General features: G+C 36.8%; 1 protein-coding gene across 1 annotated transcript in view; it reads right to left on the reverse strand.

The window, feature by feature from the left end:
• GULP1 (GULP PTB domain containing engulfment adaptor 1) overlaps positions 1-18,419 on the reverse strand; it is a 257,041-nt gene that overhangs the window by 29,685 nt on the left and 208,937 nt on the right. Inside the window, exons 7-8 of the mRNA XM_080798218.1 lie at positions 17,291-17,389; positions 12,990-13,127 (exon numbers count right to left, since the gene is read on the reverse strand). Of these exons, the coding sequence (XP_080654344.1) occupies positions 12,990-13,127; positions 17,291-17,389 (237 nt within the window). The remainder of the gene's footprint in view (positions 1-12,989; positions 13,128-17,290; positions 17,390-18,419) is intronic.

An 18,419-nucleotide genomic window follows, 5' to 3' on the forward strand; every position in this document is an offset into this window, starting at 1 on the left:
GTCTTTTTTTAAAAGATTTTATTTATTTATCTGACAGACAGAGATCACAAGTAGGCAGAGAAGCAGGCAGAGGTGGGGAAGCAGACTCCCCGCTGAGCCGAGAGCCTGATGCGGGGCTTGATCCCAGGACCCTGAGATCAAGACCTGAGCCGAAGGCAGAGGCTTTAACCCACTGAGCTCCACAGGTGCCCCTAGAAATGGAGTCTTATAGCATGTAAGCTTTTGGAATTGACTGTTTAACTCCATAATTATCTGGAGAGTTACCAAAGCTGTTGCATACATTAATAGTTCACTCCTTTTTCTTGCTGAGTAGTATTCCATGGTTTGGATGTGTCAGAATCTGTTTAACCATTCACCCATTATCTGAGATATTTGTAGTTTGGGGCTATTATGAATAAGCTGCTATAAACATTCATTTGTAGGTTTTTGTATGAACACAAGTTTTTATTTCTCTGGGATGAAGTCCAAATAGGTCACATGATAGTTGCATGTTTAGTGTTTTACAAAAATGCCAAACTGTTCGCCCCAATATTTGTACCATTTTATATCCAAGTAGCTACGTACAAATGAACCACTTTTCCATATCCTTGCCTGCATCTGATATTGCCACTTTTTAAAATATTTATTTATTTATTACTTTAAAGATTTTATTTATTTGAGACAGACAGAGAGAGCACAAGCACGGGGGAGGGCAGGAGAGACAGAAGCGGACTCCTCGCTGAGAAGGGTGCCCAATATGGGGCTCAACCCCAGGGCACTGAGATCATGACTGGAGCCTAAGGCAGATGCTTAACCGACTGAGCCACCCAGGTACTCCTCATGCCCCCTTTTTTTATAGTAGTTCTTCTGATAGTTGTATAGTGATAACCTCATTTTAACTTGCATTCTCCTAATATACACCAACGTTAGCACCTCTTCATGTGCCATTTGCCGTATGACTATCCTTTTCAATAAAATGATCTTTCCTATCTGTCCCCCACTTTCCAATTTGAATAATTATTTTTATGTTGTTGAGTTTTGGAAGTTCTTTGTCTGATATAAGCTTGCAAATATTTTCTCTCAGTTCTGGGTAGTTTTCTTATCTCCTTCATAAGGCCTTTCACAGAAAAAAAATGTTTAATTTTGATAAAGCTCAATTTGCTGTTTTTTTCCATTTATGGATCCTGTCTTGTGTGTCAGTCTAAGAACTCTGCCTATCCCTACACTCTCAATATTCTCCACATCTCTTTCTCTAAATGTTTTATAGTTGTGCATTTTACATTTAAGTCCGTATTGCATTTTCAATTAACTTTTGTATAAAGTGTGAGATTTAAGTCAACATGCATTTTATTTGTCCACAGAGATCTAATTTCACAAACACCATTTATTGAAAAGGGCATATTTTGCATTTTTCATGTGTTGCATTGTGTTTGTACCTTTGTCAAAAATCAGTGGGGTATGTTTGTAAGTTGATTTCTGTGTTCTCCATTCTGTCCATTAATCTACTTATCCTTCACCAAAACTACAGCCTCGATTACCTAAGTGTGTAGTAAGTCTTGAAATAGTGTTTTCTTTTATTTTACTGTTTTTTTTTCAAAACTGTTTAAACAATTCTAGTTTGTCTTTTTATATAAATTTTAGAATCTTCTTGTCTGTATCTACAAAAAAAATTTTGCTATGATTTTGACAGGAATTGTGTTAAACCTGTACATTAATTTGGAAAGAACTGACACATATACTAAATTGAGTCATTCAATCCATGAACATGGCATATACCTACATCCATTTTTATTTCTTTCAGCAATTTGTAATTTTCAGCATACAAGTCCTGTAGAAGTTTTACATCTTAGGTTACGTGTACACCTATGTATTTTGCTTTTTCTAAGTAACTGTGAATTTTTGCATCCCTGTGTTCATTGCTAGTACACAGCAATATGATTGATTTCTGTATGTTTATTGTGTGTTCTGTCACCTTGCTGAACCCATTTATCAGATCCAAGTATTTTTTTGTAGAATCCTTTGAATTTTCTACATAGACAATTATGATACCTGCAAATAAGTAGTATTTCTTCCTTTACAATCTCCATGCTTTTGATTTTATTTTGCCTTACTGCAAAGTTTAGAACTTCCAAGACTGTGTTTAATAAGAGTGGTTAGAGTAGAAATCCTTGCCTAGTTCTCAATCTTAGAAGGAAAGCATTCAGCTTTTCCACCATTAAGTGAAATTATATCTGTAGTTTTAAATGTTCTATGTCAAATTGAAGAGGTTTCTGTATATTCCAATTTTTCTGAGAGTTTCTAGCCCTGAATGGGTACTGATTTTTTTCAAATATTTTTTAAGCACTGACTGATATGATCATATATTTTTTCTTCTACAGCCTGTTAATATGGTTGATTACATGGTTGGATTTTTGAATGTTGAACAAGATATACATCCTAGGAGCAAATTCCACTTGGTCTTGATGTTTAATTCCTTTATATATTGCAGAATTATATTTGCTAATAATTTGTTAGAAATTTTTGCATCTATAGTTCTGGGGGCTATAGCTTGCTCTGTACTAATAGTTTGATTGTTTTCACTGTCTTTGTTTGGTTTGATATTAGGGGAACACTAGTTTCATAAAATGAATTGAGGGGTGCTCTTACCTCTTCTAAGGTTTTTTGTAATAAGTTGTGTAGAATAATGTTAATTCTTCTTTAAGCATTTTTTTTTTTTTATTTGACAGACAGAGATCACAAGTAGACAGAGAGGGAGGCAGAGAGAGAAGAAGGGAAGCACGCTCCCTGCCAAGCAGAGGGCCCAATGCGGGGCTCGATTCCAGGACCCTGGCATCATGACCTGAGCCGAAGGCAGAGACTTTAACCCACTGAGCCACCCATGTGCTCTTCTTTAAGCATTTTATAGATTCCTCCAGTGAAACCATCTAGGCATTAAGAGTCCTCTTTTAGGGCACCTGCGTGGCTCAGTTGGTTAAGCCATTGCCTTCAGCTCAGGTCATGATCCTGGAGTTCTGGGATCGAGTCCCACATTGGGCTCCCAGCTCCAAGGGGAGTCTGCTTCTCCTTCTGACCTTCTCCCCCTTCATGCTCTCTCTCACTGTCTCTGTCTCAAATAAATAAATATCTTTTTTTTAAGTTCTCTTTTAATAAATTTTGAATTATAAATTTGATTTCCTTTATAGCTACAGGGCTATTCAAAATTATGTATTTAATATAGGGTGATATATGGTAGTATTTCTCTCTTAAATTGATTCATCTGTATTGTCGTGCATGTGTGTGTGTGTGTGTATACCTTTATCTATAGTATCCTCTTATTCTCTTGCTATCTCGAGGGTCTGCAGTGAAATCTCCTGTTTCATTCCTCACATGGGTAATTTGTGTCTTTTCTTTTTTACTTTGCCAATTTCACTAAAATTTTGATACTTTTATGATCTTTCAAAGAACCAGCTCTTTCTTTCATTAGTTTTCTTTAATTGTTTTTGTTTTCAATGTTGTTAATTTCTCCTTTCTCAATTCTTATTTTCTTTGAGTTTATTTTGATGTTTTGTTTTCTAGGTACTTGAGGTAGGAGCTTAGATCATTGATTTGACACATTCCTTTTCTTTAATGTGTTAATTTAGTTGTCATAAGTTTCTCATTCAGCACTGTTTTTGCTATATCACTCAAATGTTGATAATGTTCTTTTTCATTTACATACATTTCACTGTATTTTAAAACTTGCCTTTGAGAAACGTATGTGAGTACTGAGAAACATATGTAAGTAAGAAACACATATAAGTATTCCATTATGTCTGACATAATGGAATACTTATATGTTTCATTTCCAGTTTTTGAAGAATTTTGTTATTAATTTTTCAATTAATTTCTGTTGTTTCAATTCTATAAAATCTTTGAGATTTATTTATAGTCCAGGATATGGTTTATTTGGGTACCTGTTCCTTTGGCACTGGAAGACCATATGCATTCTGCTGTTGTTGAGTGGAGATCCCTACAGCATTTAATCAGATCCCATTGGTTGACGATGTAATTGAGTAATGAATAACTGTATACATTTTTTTGATATCTGATTTTTTTTTAATTTTTCAGTGTTCCAAGATTCATTGTTTATGCACCACACCCAGTGCTCCATGCAATACGTGCCCTCCTTAATACCTACCACCCAGCTCACCCAACTCCCAACCCCTCCCCTCCAAAACCCTCAGTTTGTTTCTCAGAGTCCACAGTCTCTCATGTTTTGTCTCCCACTCTGATTTCCCCCAACTCACTTCCCCTCTTCAATTCCCAATGCCCTCCATGTTATTCTTTATGCTCCACAAGTAAGTGAAGCCATATGATACTTGACTCTCTCTGCTTGACTTATTTCACTCAGCGTAAACTCCTCTACTCTCGTCCATGTTGATACAAAAGTTGGGTATTCTTCCTTTCTGATGGAGGCATAATATTCCATTGTATATATGGACCACATCTTCCTCATCCATCCGTTGGAGGGCATTTCGGCTCTCTCCACACTTTGGCGACCGTGGCCATTGCTGCTATGAATATTGGGGTAAAGATGGCCCTTCTTTTCACTACATCTGTATCTTTGGGGTAAATACCCAGTAGGGCAATTGCAGCATCATAGGGAAGCTCTATTTTTAATTTCTTAGGAATCTTCACACTGTTTTCCAAAGTGGCTGCACCAACGTACATTCCCAACAACAGCGTAAGAGTGTTCCCCTTTCTCCACATCCTCTCCAACACTTCTTTCTTGCCTCGTTAATTTTTGCCATTCTAACTGGTGTAAGGTGGTATCTCAATGTGGTTTTGATTTGAATCTCCCTGATGGCTAATGATGATGAACATTTTTTCAGGTGTCTGTTAGCCATTTGTATGTCTTTTCTGGAGAAGTGTCTGTTCATGTCTTCTGCCCATTTTTTGACGTGATTATCTGTTTTGTGTGTGTTGAGTTTGAGGAATTCTTTATAGATCTTGGATATCAGCCCTTTGTCTATAGGGTCATTTGCAAATATCTTCTCCCGTTCTGTGGGTTGCCTCTTCATTTTGTTGACTATTTCCTTTGTTGTGCAGAAGCTTTTGATCTTGATGAAGTCCCAAAAGTTCACTTTCACTTTTGTTTTCTTTGCCTTTGGAGACATGTCTGGAAAGAACTTGCCATGGCCGATGTCGAAGAGGCTACTGCCTATTTTATCCTCTAGGATTTTGATAGATTCCTGCCTCATGTTGAGATCTTTTATCCATTTCGAATTTATCTTTGTGTATGGTGTAAGAGAATGGTCGAGTTTCATTCTTATACACACAGCTGTCCAATTTTCCCAGCACCATTTATTGAAGAGACTGTCTTTTTTCCACTGAATATCTTTTCTTGCTTGGTTGAAGATTAGTTGACCATAGAGTTGCAGGTCCGTATCTGGGCTCTCTGCTCTGTTCCACTGGTCTATTTTGTGCCAGTACCATGCTGTCTTGGTGATCACAGCTTTGTAGTAAAGCTTGAAATCAGGCAACATGATGCCCCCAGTTTTGTTTTTCTTTTTCAACATTTCCTTAGCAATTCAGGGTCTACTCTCATTCCATACAAATTTTAGGATTGTTTGTTCCAGCTCTTTGAAAAATGTTGGTGGAATTTTGATCAGGACGGCATTGAAAGTATAGATGGCTCTAGGCAGTATAGACATTTTAACAATGTTTATTCTTCTGATCCAAGAGCATGGAATGCTTTTCCATCTTTTTGTGTCTTCAATTTCTTTCATGAGTGTTCTGTAGTTCCTTGAGCACAGATCTTTTACCTCTTTGGTTAGGTTTATTCCCAGGTGTCTTATGGTTCTTGGTGCTATAGTAAATGGAATTGATTCTCTAATTTCCCTTTCTGTATTTTCATTGTTAGTGTATAAGAAAGCAACTGATTTCTGTACATTGATTTTGTATCCTACCACATTACTAAATTGCTGTATGAGTTCTAGTAGTTTGGGGGTGGAATCTTTTGAATTTTATATTCTTGATCATTTCCTGTCTAGTTGCTCTATCAATTTTGGAAAGAGATTCTTCAACTATAATTGTGTATTTTCTATTTTTCCTGTGTTTCTTTTCAGAACTATCAGTTTTTACTTCACTTTCTTTATAGCTTTTTGTTTGGTTATACATGTTTAGATGGCTCTTTTGGTGGTATGATCCTTATTTCTTTATATAATGCCCTCTCTGTCCCTGGTAATTTCATTTTGAAGTCTATTTTATCTGATGTTACTATACTTTTGCTTTAATTATGTTTGTATAATATATATTTTCTAGTCTTTCTTCTTTTCAATCTTCCTGTATCATCAGTATCACTATAGTTGCAAAAAATTTCTTATAGAAAATGTAAGTCTGGATAAGGTTTTTTTAATCCACTCTGACCATCTCTTTTATTTAGACCATTTATATTTAATGTGATTTTTGATACATTAAAGCTTAAGTTTGCCATTTAAATTTTTCTTTCCTGTTGCCTGTTTTCTTTTTTTTCTTATTTATTTATTTATTTGACAGAGAGACACACAGCGAGAGAGGGAATACAGGCGGGGGAGTGGGAGAGGAAGAAGCAGGCTTCCTGCTGAGCAAGGAGCTCGATGCGGGGCTCGATCCCAGGACGGACCCTAGGATCATGACCTGAGCCAAAGGCAGACACTTAATGACTGAGCTACCCAGGCTCTCCACCTGTTTCTTTCTCTATTTTCTTTTTACTATATTGTTGCAAGTTTTTGAAATATTTTTATAATAAAATTTGATTTACCTATAGCATTTTAAATGTATGTCATTGTATAGTTTTTTAAATGATTGCTCTAGGATGCATATTATATTTATATAACTTATCACAGTCTACTAGTGTTGTCATTTCTCCAGTTCAAGTGAGATGCAGAAAAAAGTTTTATGTTCCTTCAACTGTCCTATTTATAATATGATCACCTTACATATTTCATATATATGTATGTTTAGAATCACATCAGAAAGTTTTTTTGTTTTTGTTTTTTTTTAACCTGACTCCCCTTACCCTCTGGTAACTATCAATTAGCTGTCCTTAGTTTAAGAGTCTGTTTTTGGTTTGCCTCTCTCTCTTCTCCCCTTTGCTCATTTATTTTGTTTCTTAAATTCCACATATGAGTGAAATCATGTGTTTTCTTCTTTTTTTCTGACTGACTTATTTTGCTTAGCATAATAATCTGTAGCTCCATCCATGTCATTGCAAATGGCAAGATTTCATTCTTTTTTATGGCTGTGTAATATTCATATACATTCATACACACACACACACACACACACACACACACACACACACACACATACATATACCATTTCTTCTTTATCCATTCATCAGTCAGTGGACACGGGCTATTTCCATAGTTTGGCTATTGTAGATAAGGCTGCTACAAACATCAGGGTGCATGTAACCCTCTGAATTAGTATTTTTGTATTCTTTGGGTAAATATCTAGTAGTACAATTGCTGGATCATAGGATAGTTCTATTTTTAATTTTTTTGAGGAATCTCCATACTGCTTTCCACAGTTGCTGCATCAGTTTGTATTCCCACTGACAGTGCAAGAAGGTTCCCCTTTCTCTTCAACCTTGCCAACACTTCTTTCTTGTGTTGTTGATTTTAGTCATTCAGACAGGTGTGAGGTGATATCTCACTGCAGTTTTGATTTGTATTTCCCTCATTCATCCCTGGGGGAAAGGATGCTGAGCATCTCTTCATATGTCTATTGGCCATCTGGATTCCTTCTTTGGAAAAACATCTATTCATGCGTTCTGCCCATGTTTTAGTTGGATTATTCATTTTTTGGATGTTGAGTTGTATAAGGTCTTTAAAATATTTTGGATATTAACCCTTTATCAGTTATGTCATTTGCAAATGTCTTCTCCCATTCTGTAGGTTGCCTTTTAGTTTTGTAGATTGCTTCCTTTGCTGTGCATTGTTTTGATGAAGTCCCAATAGTTTATTTTTGCTTTTGTTTCCCTTGCCTCAAGAGACATACCTAGAAACAAGCTGGTATAGCCCAAGTCAAAGGTTACAATCTGTATTCTCCTCTAGGATTTTGATGGTTTCATCACATTTAGGTCTTTCATGCATTTTGTACATTTCTGTATGGTCTAAGAAAGTGATCCAATTTTGTTTCTGCATGCTGTTGTCCAGTTTCCCCATTCCATTTGTTGAAGAGTCTTTTTCTCACTGGATATTCTTTCCTGCTTTGTCAAAGATTAGTTTAAAATATAATTCTCACCTCAGTTCTAGGTTTTCTATTCTGTTCCACTAATCTATTTTTGTGCCAGTTCCGTGCTGTTACAATCACTATAGCTTTGTGATATGACTTGAAGTTCAGAATCATGATATCTCCAGTTTTGCTTTTCTTTTTCAAAGTTGCTTTGGGTACTCAGGGTCTTTTGTGATTCCAAACAAATTTTAAGACTGTTGGAAAATTCTAGTTCTGTGAAAAATGCTGTTGGTATTTTCTTTTTTCAATAATAACTTAGAAAAGTAAAGATTTACCCACATGGTTGCTTAGCCTGTTCTTTTCTTTCCTCATGTTCCAAGGTTCCTTCTTTTATTGTTTCCTTTCTGTTTAGAGAACTTCCTTTAGCCATTCATTTGGGATAGGTCTAGTGACTCAAATTATCTTAGTTTTCTCTCATCCGATAATTTTTCAATTTCTCCTTAATTCCTGAAGTATGTATTTTTTCTGGATATAGGATTCTGGACAGTTCTTCCCCCCCACCCCATCCCAACACTCAAAATATATTGTGCTATTTCCTTCTTGCCTTCATGGTTTCTAATGAGAAATAAACTGTATTTAAGATTAATTTTCTGCTATAGGACTTGATTATGTCCTATGTCTTCAAGATTTTTCTTTGTCTTTAGTTTTCAGAAGTTTAACTGTGATACATCTTGGCATGGAATTCTTTGGGTTTATCCTATTTGGAGTCCACTCAATTTCTTGAATCTATAGGTTTCTGCCTTTTATCAAAATTTGGAACTTTGTAGCTATTATTTCTTCAAGTGCTTCTTCAAGGCTGTCTTCTTTTTCTTCTTTCTTTCCAGGACTCTGATGACACATAAATGTTACCCATATTGTTACAGACTAAGAGATCCCTGAAGTCCTGTTTTCTTTTTATATTATGTGTGTGTGTGTGTGTGTGTGTGCGTGCGCGCGCACCCGCACACATGCATATGCCTATTATCTCTGTGTTGTTTAAATTGGACATTTTTTCCTCTTTCCAGGTCACTAATTCTTTCCTCTGTCCTCTCCATTCTGCCACTGAGCCCAGATACTGAGTTTTTCAGTTGGTTATTGTAGTTTTTCAGTTCTAATACTCCTATTGGGTTGTTGTTTTTTTTTTTTGCGTATTTTATTTCTTTGTTTAGATTTTCTATTTTTTTGATAAAATTCTGTACTTTTTAATGTGTCTCAAGAGTGCTTGTAATTATTTATTTAAAACATTTTTATGATGGTTGTTTAAAAATCTTTAGTAATTCTCGGGGCACCTGGGTGGCTCAGTGGGTTAAAGCCTCCGCCTTTGGCTCAGGTCATGATCCCAGGGTCCTGGGATCAAGCCCCACATCAGGCTCTCTGCTCGGCAGGGAGCCTGCTTCCCCCTCTCTCCCTGCCTGCCTCTCTGCCTACTTGTGACACCTCTCTCTCTCTCTGTCAAATAAATAAAAAATATCTTTAAAAAAAAAATCTTTAGTAATTCTAATATCTCTCTCATCTCAGTGTTGGAATCTACTGGTCATCTTTTTTTCATTTAGTTTAACATATTCCTGTTTCTTGAAATGATATGAGTGACTTTTAACCAAGTCTTGGATATTTTTGATATTATAAGACTCTAGAAATTATTTAAGCTTTGTATTTTAGTGGCTTACTTAGATACCATTCCAGTAGGAGAATGGGAATGGAGATCACTATCTCATTACTGCCTGGTAGGGCAGAGGTTCAGCTTCCACATTTGGCTTCTCTTCATTACTTCTTGGCAGGACTGGATACTCTAGTTCCCCATGTGATCCTCACTGTCAACCATGGAGGGAGGGAGCTCATGAATACAACATGAAACTTTACAACGTAGTGAATTTCAGTCTTGTGACATACTCTGATTGGTTTTTATCTATCTTTCAAACATTCAACAATTTCACAGAAGAACTAAAAAAGATACAATGAGTAGATAAGATGAAGGCCCCAATATGAGTGGATGGGCTCTGGAACCAGTCACAATTACAAAAGTAATACAGCATGATGGAAACCAACATTACAATGGTAATCTAAGATCTTACATCTTAATCCTGACTCTGTTAGTACCCAGCTTTGTAAATTGCTAAACTCACTCAACTTCTCTGGCCTTGGTTTTGTAAAGAGGAAAGAGTTTTGTCAATTGGGCCATTATTTATTTTCCTGTTTTAATCTTCCATGATTAGCTAGTTAAAATGAGAATTAAAGAGGATGGCACGTCAAAAGTTCAACATACATATCAAATCAATTTTATAAATGTAGTCATTATTATAATTAGAGCAAATAAAACCTTGAGATGAAATGAAATTTTCAGGAAACATAGCCTCTTTGAGCTCACAAAAGTCATGCACACTTATAGCTGAAGAAGTAACTTGGACCTCTTTTCAAAGCCCAAAATTCCATCTACCTGTAGCAGAATCACTTGGTGAACTTGCTAAATACAGATTTCCTAAGATCAAGCCTCAATCAATATGAACTTATTTTTGGAAGTGAAAACTGAAGAGCCCTCTTTATGAATATTATATACACTAATAGTTATGAGCCACTGCTTTAGGCTCCAAGAAATTATCTTCAACACTCAACAAAAAAAAAGTTAGTATGTTATATCCAAAGAGAATAATGGGTCAAGGAATTTAAATTCTTGAAATCAAATATAAACAATTATGATTAGGGTGAAACAGAGTTTATACTTTTGAAATAATCTAACTATGCAGTTACTCTGGCAAGCTTATGTTTTAAATAATCCAATAAATTTGGATGGAGATCAAATAAAAACACGTGACACACAACTGTAAGAAGGCTAACATTTATAATGAATTCTAATTATGAGTATTTGAAAGGACCCCAAGGCTATTTATTTCTATGTGTAAAGCAAGAAAGGACAACTGAGTTTACTGCCTGGTATAAGTGGTAAAAGGTTATTATATCTTACACATAGAAGATATTCTACAAATATCAACTTTCATCTTCTCAACCACAGAGAGAAAAACATCTGCAAATGATCATGGTAAAGAAACACTTGGAATATCAAATATAACCCACTCACTCAATACGATAAATTTCAAAAACAACTTGAACTTTATATAAAATGCCTTATGGGGGCACCTGGGTGGTTCAGTCAGTTACGCATCTGCCTTCAGCTCAGGTCATGATCCCAGGGTCCTGGGATAGAGCCCTGCATCCGGGCTTCCTGCTCAGTGGGGAGTCTGCTTCCCCCTCTCCTTCTGCCCCTCCCCTACTCCTGCTCTCTTGTTCACTCACTCTCTCTCAAATAAATAAAAACCTTAAAACAATAAACAAACAAATCAATGCCTTACTGTACCTATAATATTGTCAAATGGGTGAGCATATTTTTCTGATGAGATGTTTCATAATCATCAAATCCTCAAAAAAGTACTATGATGCCAAGAGCTTAGCACATTAGTTTGCATTTTTAGAGCATTATAGCTTAAAAGATACATATAATAACTAACTCTACCTTTTGTAAATTTTTCTATATGGTCCTTTTTCTAGAAGGAAAAATTCATTGAGTATCTTTTGTCCACGTAATGCAGGAGCTGCATGGACAAATAAAAACGTATTTGCTTTCAAGAAGCTCACATACTGGGGCACCTGGCTGGCTCAGTCAGTGAAGGGTCCAACTCCTGGTTTTGGTTCAGGTCAGGATCTCAGGGTGGTGAGATCAAGCCCCGTGTCAGTCTCCATGCTCACTGCAGAGTCTCTTCTCTCCCTCTCCTTCTCTTTCTGCTCCCTCCCCCTCCCACCCCCAGCTCATGCACTCTCTCTCTCTAACATAAATAAATAAATCTTTATTAAAAAAAAAAAAAGAAGAAGAAGAAGAAGAAGAAGAAGCTGGAACCAGATACTGGAACCAGAGGAATAAATCACGTAAGAGCGATAATAATATTAATTCTTTGCTATTTTTGATAGCAGAAAAATAAGCAAAGAAGTGAATTAAGTTCCTTCGCCTAAGCCAGTGATGTTGCTGAGGTTAGATGCTCCTCCTTCATTAAGTCATTAATGACTGCAATGTGTGTTTGGAATTCGTATCTTATGTTTTATAACAGGACGTCAGACTAGATTATGATTAACATTAGCTTATGCTTATTATAATCAAGATGTATGGTTTTCTAAAGATTCCAGATGATTAAAAGCACTATTACAGGGCTTAACTTTAGGATTCCCTAACTGATCTTACTTGCTGAGAACTGGAGGTTACATTTGCAAGTTAACACACATGCATGCAGGCAACATTCATGCACATACAATTCTATTACCTTTCATTATATTAAGTTTTCTGAATAATGAAAATCAAGAACCAGCTTTTCAAAGTATTGGAGATTTTTTAAAGGAGCCATACAGATTTTACTTCCTGGAGTTTAAAATATTTACTTTTATCATATCCATCGTATTCTAGAAAAAAAAAAACACTCTGCTCACCATTACTCTTTGCATCATGTGCCTACTGCTAAGTCATAGTTGCGATTAAAATTACAAATACATGATGATAAAAGAAATAAATGCATATCATAAGCAGGCATGACGTTCTACGGAAAGAAATTTGCATGTAAGCTTGCGCCCATGAACATGAGAATTCAGTTAGGGATGAAACCCTGAAGCACATTCTCATGACAGGATGAATCTATTAGTGTAGTTAAGTATTTGCAGACCTTATTCATTTCCAAATACTTTACTAATGCCGGAAACAAGACAATTCCTGGCTTGTAAAACAGAATAAACCACCCTAAAACATCTGGCATACTTACACACTTTTCGCTGTCAAATACATAGCACAAATGTTTATTTGACTCAGAATCTTTGCATATGAAAGTGAATATCCTCTTGTCAGTTTTGTCATCTGCACAAAATGATATTCTATGAAGCTGGCAATTGTGCTGGACTTCCTGCAAACACAAACGGAAATAAACAGTTGAGATTTTTGCCCACTTTCTGAAATACCAGCTTGTGTTCATAACATACAACTCATGACTTTAAAAGTGTAACAATCATCTGTCGAAGTTTGGTTTATAATCACATACACCCAAACTTAAACAAATACCTGCAGGAGACGGGCCTCCTGATTCAGACTAAACTCCAGTGGATCTCAGCGGGACTTAGAGAAACACAAGCAGGATATGGAAGGGTCAGAGGTGCGCGCACTTTCTGATTGCAAGGGACCGTGAGAGACTACTTTAAACTCTGAAATTTTCACTTAGAAGAACACTGAGGCCCCGAGAATTAAGATACTTCCACAAGATTACAGAATTAGCAGACCTCTTTTTTACCAGAATGTTTTCATTTTACCTTACTTCTCCTCACTAACATTACAGTTTAAAACATAAATTCTTCTGCACATGATTTCCTATGAAACCCACCACCATTTCAACCTTAGTTTTCACATTAAATCGTATTTTGCATGTCCTTATGAGGAAGGTCTACATATCAAGCATCTTAATTACCGAATCAACCCTACTAATCAGAAATATATATACGGTTACAGTTTTCTATTTTTCATATATGCACATATATATTATACATATATAGTACAGACATATAATATATACATTCTAACATCTGTCCAAGTTCAGGGTTTGATACGTCCGTTTGATGAGATCTGATCTTTCACTCTGATTCTCATTACTGCTCATCAGACTGAAAATGAGTAAATAAGATATAGAAACAGATGTTAAGAGAATTTATTTATAGCACTGTATTTTTTCCCTGCATACAAACCAAATGGTAAGTCGTTAAAGGCAAGCATGAAAACTAGAATGAGGACGCACACCATACGAATGTAACATTTCTGTCATCACTGGACAGCCTGGTGCGTCCATTTCAACAGCAGGAACGAACAATGCCAAAAAGAGGGGCTCAACTTACCGCGGTCTGATGAGGACATCTTCCCTTTCTTGGGGTTAGTGCTAAGATGGACAATGGCCATACCTGTCTGAGACTGTCCTTCTATACTTTTTCTGATTGGCCCGTCTTTTTTTGCTGACCTATCTTTTATTTTAGTGTTCATACTGTCAACCAAACAATACTGAGCCACCCTGCAGCTTCCCAATACTGACGGGAGGCGTACGCCAGTTTGAAAATAGTGTAGTCATGTTAACGGTAATATAGAGGAAATATCATCACTGTGCAACATAGAAAAATGACTGATTTTTTTTTTTCACTTGTAGGAGAAACAAGTAACATGGAAACACACCATTCACATAGGCTGGTGGTAAAGCGTCCATGGGCCCTGTTCACTTACCACCCAGTATGGTCACAGAAAGTCTGTGGTAATGCCCGTCGGGAATCATCTTAATTTTTGTTTACATTGACAGAGCTATCTTCCTACAAAAGAAGACTAGGAAGCTAAAACTTATAATTTTATTATTGTTGTGAATTTTTTGTTACTGTGATAAATCTTTGTGAATTTTAAATGTAGCCCTAATTTTTGATGAGACCGGACAGACTTGGGAACACAGTCAAGCATAGTGAAAACACAATTACACTTTAACACTGACCATATTTTATTGGAGTCGGAACAAAGAATAAGGAAATCCCCATTTCACTTACACCACCTCTTTCCACCACTGCGTGATCTTCGTTTGAAGGATCAGCGAGAAAAGAAGAAAACACACAGAGAGAGACTGGAGCCAACAGAGATGGCTTTTCTCTTCTCTCTTCATTCAACCACATGGCATAGAAAAATAGTCTATTTTCTATGAAGTCCATGTTAGAGTAATAAAAAATTTTTAACTCCTACCTCATACATGTACATTTCAATATAAATAAATTTATTTATTTATATTTACATAAATATAAAATAAATATATATATAAATATATATATATTTATATTTATTATAAAAAATAAATTTTTTAATTTTTTTCACTACAACTAAAAAAAATAAACCAAAGCGGAAAGAACGGCAGCCCTTGTTCTGATTCATGTAGGTCTCCCCAAACAGCACTTCCTAAACTCGTGTCTGAGAACAGGCTGTATCAGAGTTACATGGGGTGGTGCTGGGTTTGTTATTTATGATATGGATGTGAAGTCTTTTCAGCAGATTCTGAACCTGAAAGTCCTGAGTGGATTCTAGCAATCAGGACTCCTAGGAATCTCCTAGGGGTCCTGATGCTCAGCGGAGCTGGTAAAACCTTTTTTAGGTTATTTTCTTTTAGTGGATCCAAAAAATGGTACGTTCTATGTATGGATGAAGAGTTCAGATACTCTATGTTCGTATGTAATATATGGGTAAAGAGTCAGTTGCTCTCTTTTCAAATGCAGTATTATTGAATTTATAAGATATTTCCAAGATTTTAAAACTCCAAGATTGCTTTGATTTGGTAGGGATGAAAAAAGAGATTTTTTTTTCCCCTATCAAAAGCTTGGGAAAACTTACATGTTTTAAGGGAAAAATTCAATTGGGTCTCTTAATAATTAGCTATTAAGTCTAGGAAATTGAGACCTGGGGACAGGGAGGGAAAGCTTTTGTGTCAGTGATTTGAGTTAGGCAAAATATAATGCTCAAAACTCAATCGGTTAATCATACTGAGTTGAATCCCACTGCACTGATGTTTGATAAATGAGATTTAGGATGGGGGAGGAAGTTACATCTGACAGTCCAAGTTTAGAGAACAGAGTGATACGGTTGACAGCTGTCAATGCACAACTCACTATTAGGGGGGACTTGTTACCGGGACTTCAGAATCACCAGCTGATGACACTGAGCTGCGTTTGCATTCCCGTGATCCACCTCTCTGCTCCTTCTCACGCACACACACACACACACACACACACCCACCCCACATATTAACATTGGTCATTTTATAGAATTAAGTCTTTATATTTATTGCTCTTCCAGGGATCTCTCATTATTAACTGTCAAGTGTAAACACTAACGAAGTTCTTTCTCTCTATGCTCCGCGTTAGCCGTATTTCCGTGTTGCCAACGGTCACCTTCTCACTGCGTCCTCACATGGCTTCTCCTCTGTGTTTGCACATCCCTGATGTCTCTTTCTTTATCAGGACCCCACCAGTTCTGGTAGATGAAGGCCTCATTAAGACCGCATTTAACCATAATTACCTTAAAAGCTCTAGCACCAAGGAGTCACACTGGGGCTTAGGCCTTCAACATAGGTATTTTGGGTAAAAACAATGAAGTCCATAACAAATCCATATTAATAAATGTGAAACCAGAATGGGTTATACTTAAAATTTTTTTTCATTGGATTTGTAGGGGAAAAGGCTCTTAGATACAAGAACTTCAAGTTCACGATGTCTTATGGGGTGAATTATGTTCCCCCAAAATTCATACACGGAAGCCTTATCACCAATCCCATACCTCAGAATGTGACTGTATTTGAAGATAAGGCTTGAAAGCGGTGACTGCATTAAAGTGAGCTCACTAGGATGGTCCCTTGTCCAATGTGACTGGTGTCCTAATAAGAAAAGGAAACTGGCCAGACACAGACACACCAGGGGTGTGTGTGCACAGACGACCGTGTGAAGAGGCGAGCAAGAGGGCAGCCGTCGGCCGGCCGAGGAGAGAGGCCTCAGAGGAGACGGACACCACTGCCCTTGTTGTCTTAAGATTTCCAGCCTCCAGGACTGAGAAAATAAGTTTCTGTTTCTTTGAGCGACCATGTCTGTGGTGTTGTCATCACGGCGGCCCTCGCAAACTAACATGCACCGATTACGTCTACGGGTAACGAGAGGCGGTCCCCAACGCTTCAACAGACACGAGGGGCAGTCCCCAACGCTTCAACAGACACCACAGCTTTGTCTCCTCGCACACTCAGGGAACCACCCTCCACCCATCTCCTCCACGGCACACGAAGAAAAATTCCTGAAAACGAGACCAAACGCTATTAAATACACTTCTATCCCCAAAACAGGCCACTTTGGAAGCACTCCCAAAAGCTGTTTTTCTCCTAAAAATTCTACGGGATCTTAGGTTGTCATTAACTGACAACTAGCCAGGTCCAGTTGGTAACCGATCTTACTTACGGAAATGGGAACATAACCTCGGTTAATGGCAGATCAGAGTGCTGCTGGCACTCAAAGGAAGACTCACCTTTGTTTTCGGTTCCAGAATTTTTACGCCATATATTGATATTTGCAGCTCAACTTTAGGGATTTTCTGGCCTTCGGATTTCTTGATATGTCTTGCAAACTACAAATGAAAAGTTATTCAGAAAACTCTAATTCTGTTTCCATGGAAAGTGAACACAAAACATATATGTAATACGTATTTGGAGATTGTATTCAGTGCTAGACTTCAATTAAATAAATTATGACCATTAGAAAGTATTTTACAAACCCAAATAGCTTCAAAATATTTAGTCATCACAGTAATCTACCATTATTAGCATTAAATTCAGATATTCAGTAGTCTTTAGAAAATTTTTTAATACTTCTCTCATTATATTTAAACGATTATATTCATACTAAGTAGTTAAGAAAATGGAAACTGTGGGAAGATAAGCAAAGATCAATTTATTTCTCTGTGGATCTTTTGTTTTTAATACCTTTAGAGAACTTACAGTTCACCAGTGCTGAATATACCATCTTTGTCATTTTTAGATGCTTACCTCATTTGGTATATCATGCTACCCAATCAAATCAATGAATGCAAAGAGAAAGGTTACCATATTTAAACTGAAGTTAAGAGCTGAAGTAATTATCCCAGCTAAAAGAACTAGACTCAGTCTAGCATTGTATCTTAAAAACCTAAACATTTTCCAATGCTTTCATAGTAATATTTATTGTAACTTCTTTTTTTTTAAGTTTTTTATTTCCATGTAATTAAGTTTATCAGCCTTTTCACTTTTTTTAAAGGTTTTGCTTATCTGTCAGAGAGACAGAGGGGGAGAGAGAGAGAGAGAGAGAGAGAGCACGAGTGCGCCAACAGGGAGGAGGGCAGCAAGAGAGGGAGAAGCACACTCCCCACTGAGTAGGGAGCCTGACACAGGACCTGATCCCAGGACCCTGAGATCGTGACCGAGCTGAAGGCAGACACTCAGCCAACTGAGCCACCTAGGTATCCCTTTATTGTAACTTCTTATGGAACCGGTAGGTGTATGCAAATGCTTGTTAGGTTTTGTTATAAAATAAAAAAAGAGAATCTCGACATCCATGCACTTTGTAAATGGAGTTCCTGTCTCTCTCCCATCATTCCCAAATTTAGTGGTGGAAAGAATTCC

This window comes from Martes martes (genome assembly GCF_963455335.1).
Source record: "Martes martes genome assembly, chromosome: 3".
Lineage (NCBI taxonomy): Eukaryota > Metazoa > Chordata > Mammalia > Carnivora > Mustelidae > Martes > Martes martes.